At 46.7% G+C, this 17,442-nt stretch overlaps 1 protein-coding gene across 1 annotated transcript in view; it reads left to right on the top strand.

Moving 5' to 3' along the window:
* Window positions 1-17,130, top strand: part of LOC141051812 (uncharacterized) — a 56,420-nt gene extending 39,290 nt beyond the window's left edge. The window contains exons 2-4 of the mRNA XM_073548847.1: window positions 1,756-10,812; window positions 15,092-15,186; window positions 15,880-17,130. Coding sequence (XP_073404948.1) covers window positions 1,756-10,812; window positions 15,092-15,186; window positions 15,880-16,179 — 9,452 coding nt within the window. The 3' untranslated portion in view covers window positions 16,180-17,130. The remainder of the gene's footprint in view (window positions 1-1,755; window positions 10,813-15,091; window positions 15,187-15,879) is intronic.
* Window positions 17,131-17,442: the final 312 nt, after the last annotated feature.

Raw genomic sequence — 17,442 nt, 5'->3', positions numbered from 1 at the left:
TGAACTGTCACTACTGTATTGGACCCCGCGCTCTCCCATAGTGTGGGTAAGTCACCCTGCTCGGCGTGGCACTTTCCCGATGCCGACAGGGTCCTGACATTAGAGTCCTGACACAACCAACCTGGCACCCATGCCAACAGCAAAAATATATATATATAATTTCCGCAAGTGGAAAATTAGTGTTACATACTATATCTGAGCGTGTGGACATCATTCTGAAAGGACTTCCCTCTACTAGTGACAGAAAGCCACTCTAAAGAAAAACCCTTGGGTACAAAAACTCAGTGCTGCTATGTTTTACATCTTAGTTTCACCCCTTAAGGATTGAGCTACTTTGTAAGTTAATGACCGAGCCTTGCTTTTAAAATCTGACCAGCATAACTTTATGAGGTAATAAATCTAGAGCGCGTTAACATATCCCAGTAATTCTAAGACTGTTTTCTAAACGTCACTTTTCTTCATCTGGTCACGCCCCCTGACGAAGGCAATGCCGAAGCGTGCATTGGGGTGGGTGCAGGCGCTGCGGCATCTTGGTTACTACTACCTGGATAAGAGAAATTAGATACGATATTATGGCCCTTTGACCCCGGGTGTGGTTACTGGTTGCTTTGAATTATGCTACTTTACATCTAGTCACCCAACCTAGTTAAGATATCATAATCTACTACATTTTATCCATCTATGTATTATGTGTGGTTCTATTTTATATATATATGCGGCTTGTTTCCTGCATCCTTTGGATGTTTTTTGATGCACATATGCACTTTGTCTCCCCCATGTATCTGTTCTTTACTTTGATATTCTAATAAAGTTCATTTTTACTTTATATTATACTGGGCTTTTTTTTATCGCTTTTTTCTCCCTGGTTCTTATGTTTTGGCACACAGCAGGGATCTGAAGGGAAGGAACACCATTTTCCTTTTCAAGTAGAAAATTGTCTGGAGTAGATAGTGAATGCCAAGTAGCCTTTGCTGAACCCCTGATGTGCCTAAACAGTGGAAAGCCCCCACAAGTGACCATATTTTAGAAACTATACCCCTCAAAAGATTTATCTAGCTGTGTGGTGAGCATCTTGAATCCACAGATGCTTCACAGAATTTGAGGGAGCTCCTGATGGAGGTGGCCGCATCCCATAGGCCAAAAATGAGGTGACAGATTCCCTTTGATGCCAGACATGTGGATTCCACTGCAGTTTAGGCATACTGTGGGGCTCAGGAGAAGGTTGCTTTTGGATTTGGGACTTCTGGTGGAGCAATGTCACTTTTCTAGAGTCTTTGTGCTGCCAAAAATATTTACATGCTTTTTGTAGGTTGAGTAGAAGCTTATATTCTTGGCATTTTGGGGTACAGAACATTTTGGATCAGTTCACATTTATCCTATGCTTTACGCTGAGCACTTCCATCCGGATTTCCATCTAAATCTTCAAAGTAGAAAGCCCTGAGGGATCAGTCACTAGTCACTAAGGCGCAGCAGAGATACTCTGGACTCTGTCTGGCTTCTGTTCGGTACTATCCAGCTTTTCTGTACTTTTAAATATACGTTCTTTGCCGGATCATAGGCCAGATGGAGTCCACAATGCCTCCATCTGCCTCATTATAGGAAATCTGCATTCATTCTCCATTCGTACAGCAGGATGAGTGTGATAACAAAATCTTTATTAAGAAAAATATTGAAAACTGTATATTGAAATAATACATTAAAAATTTCCAGTAACGTGAACTTATTCTAATGTCTTTTGTTAAATTACTACTACAGCTCTAAACATTTGTGAAGCACAGACCACGTCTCTGCCTCCGACGATGTCTACATCTAAGACCACGACTCCACCTCCGAACATGACTCCACCTCTGACAACGACTCCATCTCTGACCACCACTCAACCTATAATCATGACTCCACCTCCAACCACAACTACACCTCCAACGACATCTCCACCTCCAACCACGAGTCAACCTCCAACCACGAGTCCACCTCCAATGACTCCACTTACAACCACAACTCCACTTACAATCACCACTCCACCTTCAAACACCACTCCACCTCCAACCACGAGTCCACCTCCAACTACGACTCCACCTCCAACCATGACTCCACCTCCAACAACGACTCCACATCCAACCTCATCTCCATCTCCAACCACCACTCCAAATCCAACCACCAGTCTACCTACAACCACGACTCCACCTTTAACCACCACTCCACCTCCAACTACAACTCCACCGCCAACTACGACCCCACCTCCAAACACAACTCCAACCACCACTCCACCTCCAATTACCTCTCCACCTCCAACCACCACTCCACCTCCAACGACCACTCCACCTCTAACCTCGACTCCACCTCCAACCACAGCTCCACCTCAAACCACGAGTACATCCCCAACCACCACTCCACCTCCAACCACCACTCCACCTCCAACAACCACTCCACCTCCAACCATGACCCTACCTCTGACCACAACTCCATCTCCAACCACCTCTCCACCTTCAACCACGACTCCATCTCCAACTACCACTCCACCTCCAACTACCACTCCACCTCCAACCACCACTCCACCTCTAACCTCTACTCCACTTCCAACCACATCACCTCCAACCACCACTCCAAATCCAACAATCAGTCCACCTCCAACCACGACTCCACCTCCAACCACCACTCCACCTCCAAATACAACTCCACCACCAACTACGACCCCAACTCAAACCACGACTCCAACTCCAACCACCACTCCACCTCCAACTTCCTCTCTGACTCCAATCACCACTCCTCCTCCAACCACCACTCCACCTCTAACCTCAACCCCACCTCCTACCACAACTCCACCTCCAACCACATCTCCACCTCCAACTACATCTCCACCTCAAACCACGAGTACACCTCCAACCACCAATCCACCTCTAACAATGACTCTACTTCCAACCACGACTCCACCCCCAACCACCACTCCACCTCCAACCACCACCACTCCATCTACAACCACCACTCCACCTCAAACTACCACTCCATCTCCAAACAACACTCCACCTCCAACCACCACTCCACCTCTAACCTCGACTCCACTTTCAACCACAAGTCCACCTCCAACCATAGCTCCACCTCCAACCACCACTCCAAATCCAACCACCAGTCTACTTCCAACCATGACTCCACCTCCAACCACCACTCCACCTCCAACTACAACTCCACCACCAACTATGACCCCACCTGCAACCACGACTCCAACTCCAACTACCACTCCAACTACCTCTTCACCTCCAACCACCACTCCACCTCCAACCACCACTCCACCTCTAACTTCAACTCCACCTCTAACTTCAACTCCACCTCCAACCACAACTCCACCTCCAACCACGAGTACACCTCCAACCACCACTCCACCTTCAACAACGACTCTACTTCCAACCATGACTCCACCCCCAACCACCACTCCACCTCCAACAACCACTCCACCTCCAACCACGACTCCACCTCTGACCTCAACTCCACCTCCAACCACCTCTCCACCTTCAACTACGACTCAACCTCCAACCACCACTCCACCTCCAACCACAACTCCACCTCCATCCACCACTACACCTCTAACCTCGACTCCACTTCCGACCACAACTTTACCTCCAACCACATCTCCACCTCCAACCATGAGTAAACCTCCAACCACCACTCCACCTCCAACAGTGACTCTACTTCCAACCACGACTCCAACCATGACTCCACCTCCAACCACCACTCCACCTCCAACAACCTTTCCACCACCAACCACGACTCCACCTCTGACCACAACTCCACCTCCAACCACCTCTCCACCTCCAACCACGACTCCACCTCTAACCACCATTCCATCTCCAACTACCACTCCACCTTCAACCACCACTCCACCTCTAACCTCGACTCCACCTCCAACCACATCTCCACCTCCAACCACGAGTACACCTCCAACCACCACTCCAACTTCATCAACATCTCTACTTCCAACCACGACTCCACCCCTAACTACCACTCCACCTCCAACCACTTCACCTTCAACCACGACGTCACCTCTGAACACAACTCCGCCTCCAACCACTTCTCCGAACACGACTCCACCTCCAACCACTACTCCACCTCCAACTACCACTCCACCTCCAACCACCACTCCAAATCCAACCACCACTCCACCTCCAACCACCACAACACCTCTAACCTCGACTCCACCTCCAACCACAACTCCACCTCCAACCACATCTACACCTCCAACCACAAGTACACCTCCAACCACCACTCCACCTCCAAAAATGACTCCAGTTCCAACCACGACTCAACCCCCAACCAGCACTCCACCTCCAACCACAACTCCACCTCCAACAACCATTCCACCTTCCACAACCACTCTACCTCCATCAACCACTCCACCTCTAACCACGACTCCACCTCCAACCTCCACTCCAACTACCACTCCACCTCTAACCACCACTCCACCTTCAACCATCACTCCACCTCCAACTACCACTCCACCTCTAACCTCGACTACACCTCCAACCACAACGACACCTCCAACCACATCTCCAACAACTACTCTACTTCCAACCACGACTCCACCCCCAACCACCAATCCACCTCCAACCACCACCCCACCTCCAACAACCACTCAACCTCCAACAGCCACTCCACCTCCAACCACGCCTCCACCTCTGACCACAACTCCACCTCCAACCACAACTCCACCTCCAACCACCACTCCACCTCCAACCACCACTCCACCTCCAACAACCACTCCACCTCCAACCACCACTCCACCTCCAACAACCACTCCACCTCCAACCACGACTTCACTTCTGACCACAACTCCTCCTCCAACCACCTCTCCACCTTCAAGCACGACTCCATCTCCAACCACCACTCCACCTCCAACCACCACTCCACCTCCAACCACCACTCCACCTCAAACAACGACTCTACTACCAACCACGACTCCACACTCAACCATCACTCCACCTCCAACCACCACTCCTATTCCAACCAGCATTCCACCTCCAACAACCACTCCACCTCCAACAACCACTCCAACTCTAACCACGACTCCACCTCTGACCACAACTCCACCTCCAACCACCTCTCTACCTCCAACCACAACTCCACCTCCAACCACGACTCCACCTCCAACCTCCACTCCAACTACCACTCCATCTCTAACCACCACTCCACCTTCAACCATCACTCCACCTCCAACCAGCACACCACCTCCAACCACAACTCCACCCCCAACCACCACTCCTATTCCAACCAGCATTCCACCTGCAACAACCACTCCAACTCTAACCACGACTCCACCTCTGACCACAACTCCACCTCCAACCACCTCTCCACCTCCAACCACGACTCCACCTCCAACCACGACTCCACCTCCAACCTCCACTCCAACTACCATGCCACCTCTAACCACCACTCCACCTTCAACCATCACTCCACCTCCAACCAGCACACCACCTCCAACCACAACTCCACCCCCAACCACCACTCCACCTCCAACCACCACTCCACCTCCAACAACCACTCCACCTTCAACCACGACTCCACCTCTTACCATAACTCGACCTCCAACCACCTCTCCACCTTCAACCACGACTCCATCTCCAAACACAACTCCACCTCCAGCCACATCTCCACCTCCAACCACAAATACACCTCCAACGACCACTCCACATCCAGCAACAACTCTACTTCCAACCACTACTCCACCTCCAACCAACACTCCACCTCCAACAACCACTCCACCTCCAAGCACCACTCCACCTCCAACCACAACTCCACCTCTAACCACAACTCCACCTTCAACCACCTCTCCACCTCCAACCACGACTCCACCTCCAAACACCACTGCACCTTCAACTACCACTCCACCTCCAACCACTACTCCTCCTCCAAATACCACTCCACCTCTAACCTCGACTCCACCTCCAACCTCGAGTACACCTCCAACCATCACTCGACCTCCAACAATGACTCTACTTCCAACCATGACTCCACCCCCAACCACCAAGCCACCCTCAACCACCACTACACCTCCAACGACTCTACATTCAACCACCACTCCACCCCCAACCACCACTCCACTTCCAACCATCACTCCACCTCCAACCACTACTCCACCTCCAACAACCACTCCACCTCCAACAACCGCACCACCTCCAACCACGACTCCACCACTGACCACAACTCCAACTCCAACCACATCTCCACCTGCAACCTCGAGTACACCTCCAGCCATCACTCGACCTACGACAATGACTCTACTTCCAATCACGACTCCACCTCCAACCATGACGCCACCCCCAACCACCACTCCACCTCCAACAACGACTCTACTTCCAACCACGACTCCACCCCCAACGACCACTCAACCTCCAACCACCACTCCACCTTCAACCACCACTCCACCTCCAACTACCACTCCACCTCTAAACTCGACTCCACCTCCAACCACAACTCCACCTCCAACCACATCTCCACCTCCAACCAGAAGTACACTTCCAACCACCACTCCACCTCCAACCACGACTCCACCTCCAACCACCACTCCACCTCCAACTACTACACCACCTCCAACTACTACTCCACCTCTAACCTCGACTCCTCCTCCAACCACGAGTGCACCTCCAACCTCCACTCCATTTCCAACAACGACACTACTTCCAACCACGACTCCACCCCCAACCACCTCTCCACCTCCCACAACCACTCCTCCTCCAACAACCACTCCTCCTCCAACAACCACTCCACCTCTAACCACGACTCCAGCTCTGACCACAACTTCACTTCCAACCACTTCTCCTCCTCTGACCTCCACTCCACCTCCAACCATCACTCCACCTCCAACCATCACTCCACCTCCAACTACCTCTCCACCTCCCACCACCACTTCACCTCTAACCTCGTCTCCACCTCCAACCACCACTCCACCTCCAACCACGACTCCACCTCCAAACACCACTCCACCTCCAACTACCACACCACCTCCAACTACTACTCCACCTCTAACCTCGACTCCTCCTCCAACCACAATTACACCTCCAACCACCACTCCACCTTCAACAACGACACTACTTCCAACCACGACTCCACCCCCAACCACCACTCCACCTCCAACAATCACTTCGCCTCCAACAACCACTCCACCTCCAACCACGACTCCACCTCTCACCACAACTCCACCTCCAACCACCTCTCCTCCTCCAACCATGACTCCACCTACAACCACCACTGCACCTCCAGCTACCACTCCACCTTCAACCACCACTCCACCTCCAACTACCACTCCACCTCTAACCTCGACTCCGTCTCCAACCACAGCTCCACCTCCAATCACATCTCCTCCTCCAACCATGAGTACAACTACAACCACCACTCCAACTCCACCAACGACTCTGCTTCCAACCACGACTCCACCCCCAACCACCAGTCCACCTCCAACCACCTCTCCTCCTCCAACAACAACTCCTCCAGCAACAACCACTCCACTTTCAACCACGACTCCACCTCTGACCACAACTCCACCTCCAATCACCAGTCCACTTCCAACCACCACTCCACCTCTAACTTCAACTCCACCTCCAGCCACATCTCCTCCTTCAACCACATCTCCACCTCCAACCACGAATACACCTCCATCCACCACTCCACCTCCAACAATGACTCTACTTCCAGCCACATCTCCTCCTGCAACAACCACTCCACCTCCAACAACCACTCCACCTCCAACCACAACTCCACCGCTGACCACAACTTCACCTTCAAACACCTCTCCACCTCCAACTATGATTCCACCCCCAACTACGACTCCACCCCCAACCACCACTCCACCCCCAACCACCACTCCACCTGCAACAACCTCTCCACCTCCAACAACCACTCCACCTCCAACCACAACTCCACCTCAGACCACAACTTCACCTTCAACCACCACTCCACCTCCAACAACCACTCCACCTCTAACAACGACTCTACTTCCAACCACAACTCCACCCCCAACCACCACTTCACCTCCAACCACCACTCCACCTCCAACAACCACGACTCCACCTCTGACCACAACTCCACCTCCAACCACCTCTCCACCTCCAAACACCACTCCACCTCCAACCACCACTCCACCTCCAACTAAAGCTACGCCTCTAACCGCAACTCCACCTCCAACCACATCTCCACCTCCAACCACGAGTACACCTCCAAACACCACTCCAACTCCAACATCGACTCTACTTCCAACCACGGCTTCACCCCCTACCACCACTCCACCTCCAACAACCACTCCACCTCCAACAACCACTCCACCTCCAACCACGACTCCACCTCTGACCACAACTCCACCTCCTACCACCTCTCCACCTTCAACCACGACTCCACCTCCAACCACCACTCCATCTCCAACTAGCACTCCACCTCCAACAACCACGCCACCTCTAACCTCGACTCCGCCTCCAACCACAACTCCACCTCCAACCACATCTCCACCTCCAACCACCATTCCACCTCCAACAATGACTCTACCTCCAACCACGACTCCACCCCCAACCACCACTCCACCTCCAACCACGACTCCACCTCTGACCACAACTCCACCTCCAACCACCTCTCCACCTCCAACCACCACTCCACCTCTAACTACAACTCCACCTCTAACCTCGACTCCACCTGCAACCACAACTCCAACTCCAACAACATCTCCAACTCCAACCACGAGTACACCTCCAACCACCACTCCAACTCCAACAACGACTCTACTTTCAAACACGACTTCACCCCCATCCACCACTCCACCTCCAACAACCACTCCACCTCCAACAACGACTCCACCTCCAACCACGACTCCATCTCCTACCACCTCTCCACCTCCAACCACCACTCCACCTCCAACCACCACTCCACCTCCAACCACCATGCCACCTCTAACCTCGACTCCACCTCCAACCACAACTCCACCTCCAACCACATTTACACCTCCAACCACAACTCCACCCCCAACCACCACTCCACCTCCAACCAACACTCCACCTCCAACCACTTCTCCATCTCCAACCACCACTCCACCTCCAACTCCACCTCTAACCTCGACTCCAACTCCAACCACAACTCCAACTCCAACCATGACTCCACCTCCAACCACCAATCCACCTCCAACTACCACTCCACCTTCAACCAGCACTCCACCTCCAACTACCACTCCACCTCCAACCACGACTCCACCTCTGACCACAACTCCACCTCTGACCACAACTCCACCTCCAACCACCTCTCCATCTCCAACCACCTCTCCACCTCCAGCTACCACTCCACCTCCAACCACCACTGCACCTCCAACTACAACTTCACCTCCAACTTCGACTCCACCTCCAAGCACAACTCCAACTCCAACCACATCTCCACCTCCAACCACAACTCTACCTCCAACCACCACTCCACCTCCAACCACCACTCCACCTCTAACCGCATCTCCACCTCCAACCACATCTCCACCTCCAACCACGAGTACACCTCCAACCACCACTCCACCTCCAAGAACGACACTACTTCCAACCATGACTCCACCCCCAACCACCTCTCCACCTCCAACAACCACTCCACCTCCAACCACGACTCCACCTCTGACCACAACTCCACCTCCAACCACTTCTCCACCTCCAACCATGACTCCACCTTCAACTATCAGTCCACCTCCTACTATCACTCCACCTCCAACCATCACTCCACCTCCAACCACCACTCTACCTCTTACCTCGACTCCACCTCCAACCACAATTCTACCTCCAACCACATCTCCACCTCCAACCACGAGTACTCCTCCAACCACCACTCCAACTCCAACAACGACTCTACTTCCAACCTCATCTCCACTCCCAGCCACCACTCCACCTCCAACCACCACTCCTCCAACAACCACTCCACCTCCAGCCGCGACTCCACCTCTGACCACAAGTCCACCTCCATCCACCTCTCCACCTATTGTCACAACTCCACGTCCAACCACCACTCCACCTCCAACCACTGCTCAACTTGCAACCACGACTACACCGCAAACTACGACCACACCTACAACCTCATCTCCATCTCCAACCACAGAACAACCTCCAACCACATCTTCACCTCAAGCCACAACTCCACCTCCAACCACGAGTCCACCTCAAACCATGAGTCCACCTGCAACATCGACTCCACTTCCAACCACAATGCCATTTCCAACCACAACTCCTCTTCCAGCCACCACTCCACTTCCAATCACCACTCCACCTCCAAACACTACTCCGCCTCCAATCACGACTCCACCTCCAATCACGACTCCACCCTCAGCCACCGCTCCACCTCCAACCTCATCTCCACCTCCTACCATTCAAAATCCAACCACTAGTCCACCTTCAACCATGACTTCACCTCCAATCACCACTCCTCCTCCAACTACAACTCCATCTCCAACTACGACCCCACCTCCAACCATGACTCCACATCCAGCCACCACTCCACCTTCAATCACCACTCCACCTCAAACCACGACTCCACCTCCAACTTCTACTGTATCACCAGCTACAAGTACAAATTCAACTACTATTGTAGCATCAATTACAACTACATCTCCAACTTCAACCACAGCTGCAACTACTACTGCAGCAACAACTACTACTGCAGCACCAACTTCAACTCCAGCCACAACTCCTGGTCCAACTACTACACAAGCTCCACCTGCTACTGCAGCATCTACTACAACTGCTGTTCCAGCCTCATCTATTATTTCAGCTCCAACTACAACTACAGCCCAAACTACTACCACTACTACTTCAGTCTCCAGTAAGTGAAAAATTTAATCTATTTAGTGAGTACATTCCTGTTAACCCAGCATCAAAGAGGACATGTCTGTATTTACAGCATGCTCATTTATAGAGGTCCAATCACCAGGTTAAAGATATCCAGTTTTTGCAGTTATTTTATTTCTGCTGCTCCCATGAGTTTGCTCAGTTTTTTACGAAATCATCCATACATTTCTAGAGATATGGACTTTTTTTTAGCGGTAAATTTTACCATTTTTATCAAGGTGGTGTAGTTCACTTGGTAATAATACAGAACACTCTAAATACATGCCCCAGAGGATCCAAAGAGCAACGACCTCCTGATTTGGGGAACAAAAGAAGCAATAACTTGTTACTTTTGACCTGATCACAGGCTTACTTTAAATAATTATTTTTTCTTTTGATATGTTTTTTATAACAATGTTCCAGTTTTTTTTATAAATTTACATTGTGCCATTTCTTTGTTACTATTTTTAAAATTAATGAATAAATTGACATCTGGGTATTACTACTTGGAAGGTGTACCTACACTTGCTAACATTTTCCAATCAGTATTGCGAGTGTCAGATTATTCAGAGTCACACACCTTTGACTCATTGACAAGTGGAGTGGAAACACCTAGGTGTCAATTTATTCCGACATATTTAGGAGGAATAACAGAACAACAGCACAATGTAGATCACAGACTTTTGCGGCAGAATTAGTTGCCATAGTTTGTGACTTTTTTGTAGTGTAATAAAAATGTCTAGGTATAGTACTATCCCCTAAATGTGTATAGTCATTATAGAAGATGTCTCCCAAGACCTACCCCCTTCAATATGTCCTGTCAGACCATATAGACATCAGAATATGGGACCCCTTGTTCGTCACACCACTCATGAGTGAAAAGAAAGTGGTGAATAGCTACCCCTGGTTGATGAAGTTAAAGGGTTTTCCCCATGAACAAAATTTAATTTTAATCAATTGATCTTGGAATAATAATAAGTTCCACAATTGTATATGTTTAAGTAAAATGTTCCTGTTCTGAGATAATCTTATAAATGTGCCCCTGCTATGAACTGTGTAATGGTCGTGTTTGACGCTACAGGAACATGGTCTGATCATGCCACATCTCCTGAGCAGGGGTGAGGCAAAAGAGTGTACAGACATTAAAGCACTTGATTGCAGCTGATTCTTTTCTTGAGGTAAAACATTATTTAAAAACAGGTAGCGAAATATTTTACCTCACAAAAAGCATCAGCTGTGATCCCATGCTGTTCTGTCTGTATACTCTTTTGCTTCCCTCCTTCTCAGGAGATGTGGTATGATCAGACCATGTTCCTGTACCGTCAAACATGAGCTTTACACAGTACACAGCAAGGGCTCATTTATAAGATTATCTCAGTACAGGAACATTTTATTTAAACATACCCAATTGTAGAAATTATTATTATTATAAGATGTATTGATTAAAATGAACTTTTGTTAATGGAACCAACCCTTTAAAGTTATACAGTTAATTGTGTGAGATCAATAGGTTAACGGATATTGGCTAAGTCAACTAATACTAATTACATGTGGTTGTCTAGTAAAAATCAAATTATCATCAATCCATAGGATAGGTGATATCTTGTTGACCGTGAGGGTTTGACCACTGATACTTGTACATTAGCAGAATGTGTAATTTTTATCTCCATTAGAACAGAACAGAAGTACACATTCTTGACCTGGGCTCAAATGATTCCCGATGGCACTGCTGAGCGCAGCGCTCAGCTTTTTCCAGCACCCCTCATGGAAACAATTGAGTGGGCATCTGTCCAGCCAGTTCATTTTGTAACAAGGATAAGAGTTTACAGTTGGGAATAAAAATTATTCATTCTGTTGATTTGTATGAGTCACAGCGGTGGGACACCTGCCATCCAACAAGGTATCACCTATCCTGTCTGTAGGTTATAACTTGCTTACACTGGACAACCCATTATGTAAAAAATGTAAATACAAATTAGGAAAAATCTAAAAAGACAAACAAGATATCAAAGGATATAATATAAAAGGACATTCAAGACAAATCAAGAGATTAACGTAGGATATACTGTGTAAAATACAATATATAAACCAGATGTAAAAAAATGCATTATGTAATTTTACCTGTGGAAGCCCAGATGAAGTGTGTATAAGTTAATAGGGGTTGTCCATGCATTCTATCTATTGCCTATCCTTAGGATAGGCAGCAAAAGAGGACTTGAAAATACTCCAAAAATTCAAAACCACAGCAAAAAGGCAGAGATGCTTACTTGCCCAGGCCTCCAAACAAATGCAGTGGACCCATATAGTTAAGATGGCGGCAAAACACAGGTGCAAGAATACCAATGAGACAACCGCTCACAGCCTACCAATGCATGGAAGGGGCGGTTTCTTGATATATTAATGCACAATGAAGACTTGTATGCGGTGCTGTTCACACAATGGTAATGCACAGCATCCAGGTTAACAGCTTATTAGTTACGCCCATACTATTAGATCAGGCCGGCTGCCTAGTGCTATCCAAATGCATCCCATGTGAACAGATACCACAGTTTACAAGACCGAATGGGCCAAACTGCACCTTGAAAAATAAAGTACAAAAAACACATATTAAAAATATGTTAGGTATTAGTTAATATTTGGGCCAAAATACAGAAGCTCTTAACCCACATCACAGGTCCCCACACTTACGAGTCCCTAACACTAAACAGCAACAGCATAAAAAGAGGACATGAAAATCCTCCAAAAATTCAAAAACACAGAAAAAAGGCAGAGATGCTTACCTGCCCAGGCCTCCAAAAAAATGCACTATCATGGTAGGGGACCCATATAGTTTATATGGCGGCAACACAGGTGCAAGAATACCAGTAAGACAACCGCTCAAAACCTACCAATGCATGGAGGGGGTGGTTGCTTGGTATATTAATGCACAATGAAGACTGGTATGGGGCATTTTTTCTGGCACCCCCATATAGAAATGATGGAGTGGGCATCTGACCAGCCAGTTCATTATGTAACAAGGATAAGAGTTTACAGTTGGGAATAAAAAATCTCTGTTCTGTTGATCGATACGAGTCTCAGCGGTGGGACGCCTGCCATCCAGCAAGGTATCACCTATCCGGTCTATAGGTTATAATTTGCTTACACTGGACAACCCATTATGTAAATAAGGTAAAAACAAATTAGGAAAAATCTAAAAGACAAATAAGATATCAAAGGATATAATAAAAAAAGACATTCAAGACAAATAAAAAAATTAACGTAGGATATACTGTATAAAATACAGTATATAAACCAGATGTAAAAAAATGCATTACGCAAATTTACCCGTGGAAGCCAAGACCAGATGAAGTGTGTACAAGGTAATAGGGGTTGTCCAGTGCATTAAATCTATTGCCTATCCTTAGGATAGGTCATCAATACCAGATTGGTGGATGTGACACCTGTTGCTCTAGGCATTCTGCTGTTTTCAGTGCCGGCGACAGCAAGATGTGCTTAATTGCGGAGCAGAGAAGCACAGCTGTAGCAACAGCATAGTGGCCACAGTGGGGTACTGCAGATCCACACCTATTCATTTTCATAGGCACAGAGGGAGAGGTATCTGGTTACAGCCATTATGCATATCATGGAGCTGTGCTGTGCAGCTCCGCAACTGATCACGTCCAGTCACTATCTGACCTGGCACAGAGACCGGGTATCATATTCTCATCAATTTGGTACTGATGACCTCTCCTAAGGATAGGACATCAATATTAAAGTACAGGAATTCCTCTTTAAGTCTACTCTTGCTGGATAACATCTGGGTGTTGTAAGATATATTTCAGATGAAACCAAAGACGATGAGTCTATTACATATTTCTTCATCAGCATCCAGTTGATTTTCTATTTCTATATATCTTTTATTCTCATTTTTTATTCAATTGAACTTGATTTTGATTCTATATTTCATATGATTGATGTTTTGTAAGCTTTGGTGTTTTTCACTTAACTAAACTGTATCATTTCACTTAGATTTTTTAGTAACACACTTTGCATCTTCTGCTTTTTTATGCCCTCCTTTTCTTTGCTTTTGCAGCTGCTGCTTGGCATTGAGGGCCGATGCTTGGCTTGTATTTGACCCATAGAGTCTAGTTGTTTTACGATTGATGGAGTAATGCTAGTTGCCAATATATTTGCTTATGTGCGTGGCTTCTTTTTCACAGACATGTCCTCTAATTAAAGCTGTTGTTAAGCTGTTTAAAAAATCATTTATGATTAAAGTTATTTTTGATCTATAGATACCGGCGCTGGAGGACTTCCATACTGGGCTGTGATTCTCATAGCTTTAGCAGCAGCGGCTGGCCTCATTCTAGGAATACTGGGCATATTTTCAGTAAGTATCAATTCATTTCTGGATTACAGTAAAAAAAAGGATTATTTCTTGAAATGGAAGAAACTATGGGGAGAAGACACTGCTGCAATTCTCCCTGTCTGCACTGATCTGCATGATCAGGGAAAAAGAGAAAGCTTTTTGTGATGTGCACATCATGTTCAGCTTCACGTCAGGCAGAACATCTAGGCAGGTCACAGCTTTGACATCTGGTGAAGTGAGTACATTTCTGGACTACTGCTCTAAGGAATAGATATTAGCCAATACTTTTCAGCTCATAATTCCCTTTAATGACAGGGTTGTACCTACAGGGTTCACTTAATAAAATTAGTTAAAAACCATTCATTTTGTGAAAGAGTGACTGCACATGATCTACCTGCTTAAGATTCTTTGAATTGTATATACACAAATATTTAGAAGCCCACCAAAATCAATATTGAACCATGCTATAAATGGAGAGCAGGAACAAGAATGAAGGACACTTTTGGCTTGGATCATATAGTTAAGTCCCAAGTGAGGGGCCTAACAGAGCATATTCAAAGGGTTTGACTTTATGAGAAAATCCTTTAAAATGTAGAAGTAAAAATGCACACATAGATGTCCTACAGTCACTTTGAAGGTCTCATTCAGTACTGCTTGTTAACATTTTGTCAAGAATATTGATGAGTAGACAATAACTGAGTTTTGTCTTTGCAGGTCTTGTCTTTAATATATCCTGCAGGTTTTCTGGCTGTAAGCTCAGCTGTTGGTCCCGATATCTCCAGTGTTCTACCAGGCACCACAAGCAATTTGGTTGGCCCTTCAAGCTACACACCACAATTTACTAACTTTTGGAACGATAACCCTGAGCTTCAGCAATTTAACCAAGGACCTCGTCTTGAAGTGCAGCTACCAATACATCCACCAACACATCTTCAGAAATCTCCACCACAACCACCATGTCGTGAGCACCATGAAAAAGGACTACATTCAGATTATATCCATATTAATCCATAAAATATTCATAACCACTCTACCCATGGAGAAGGACCAGGACATTACAGAAAATAGGCACAAATGCTATTGTAATATATATTTATTTTTCATTAAATTAACTTTTAGAGAATATTAACACCTTCAATGTTGTTAACAATTTGCAGGACAAATATTCATAAAGGTGTTCCCAATCCTGCGGAGGACTATTTATTTGAACAGTGGAGTGCAAGCATCACCCAATTCTGCAACATGGGAAAATGGATAATAAAAATGAATCCATCTATCTAAAAGTTAATATCCAAAGAGTTTCCCTCATGTGCAAAGTGTTCCTTCAGTCTCTCACACATTTTGTTTTTCCTGACCTTCGTTATGACCATTACTTGAAAATGATGCTTCTTGAAGTTGGCGTGATCTGAAATTTGGATACCTGAATGGTCTTCATCTAAGCTTTTATTTATTACCACTGATTTACACTGCATTAGAAAAGTAATTCAGGGGTAAAATCGCTAGATTGAATGTTCAGTACTTGCATGGAAAGCGATATTTGTAAACCAGGAACCAATTAAATAACATTTCACCATGATGAAAACTCCATTTTGTTCTTGACACTTCCATGGATGTGTTACTATAAAGTGGTAAAAAGAGTTCTGTTGCTTTTGCTCTTGACCCCGCATCTACTTTAACTACAATAATTACACTCCAGGAGACTTAAGGTTGGTTATTGACCATGATAGATGATTGTTTGTCAGACAGATATTGTTCACGCTTGGTTGAAAATATATATTTATTTAAATAAAGACTGAGGAATAATTAGCAGCATTTCTCCAGCTGGAAGAAAGTTTCATACACATTGAAATCCTATGTGCTGAGGAAAGGACAGAAGTTGATGCAAAGCAGAGGGACTGGAGAGTTGAGTTGTAAGGGGAGTATAAGTATTGTTTTTAGTTTTCAACCCTTTGATGGCCCTTCACAGTTCAGCAAAATGGCAGCCAGCCATCCTCCATCTTGCTGTATCCGCAGAGAAGCTAGCTACCAAAATTCAGCATTTTATTTAAATCAGATTTTTTTGTATTATACGAATAGAAGTAACTTCTCCTTGTACATCTTTGCTCATTTCAGCCAGCTTAGAAAAAAAAATAGTTTTAGGCTTCATCCAAAAAATTTTAACCAAACCGAAGCTGGAAATCCCACATTCTGAGGTTGCCTAATTTAGAAAATATATTTTCTGATGACCTTTAAGAAACGTTAAGTGGTGAACAAAGTACATTTCATTCAAAAGATCTT

The sequence above is a fragment of the Dendrobates tinctorius genome, unplaced genomic scaffold (assembly GCF_039654945.1).
Source record: "Dendrobates tinctorius isolate UK_male_01 unplaced genomic scaffold, ASM3965494v1 ptg000158l, whole genome shotgun sequence".
Classification (NCBI taxonomy): domain Eukaryota; kingdom Metazoa; phylum Chordata; class Amphibia; order Anura; family Dendrobatidae; genus Dendrobates; species Dendrobates tinctorius.
Note: the sequence above shows the minus strand (reverse complement) of the source record. Positions and strands in the feature narration are given on the sequence as shown.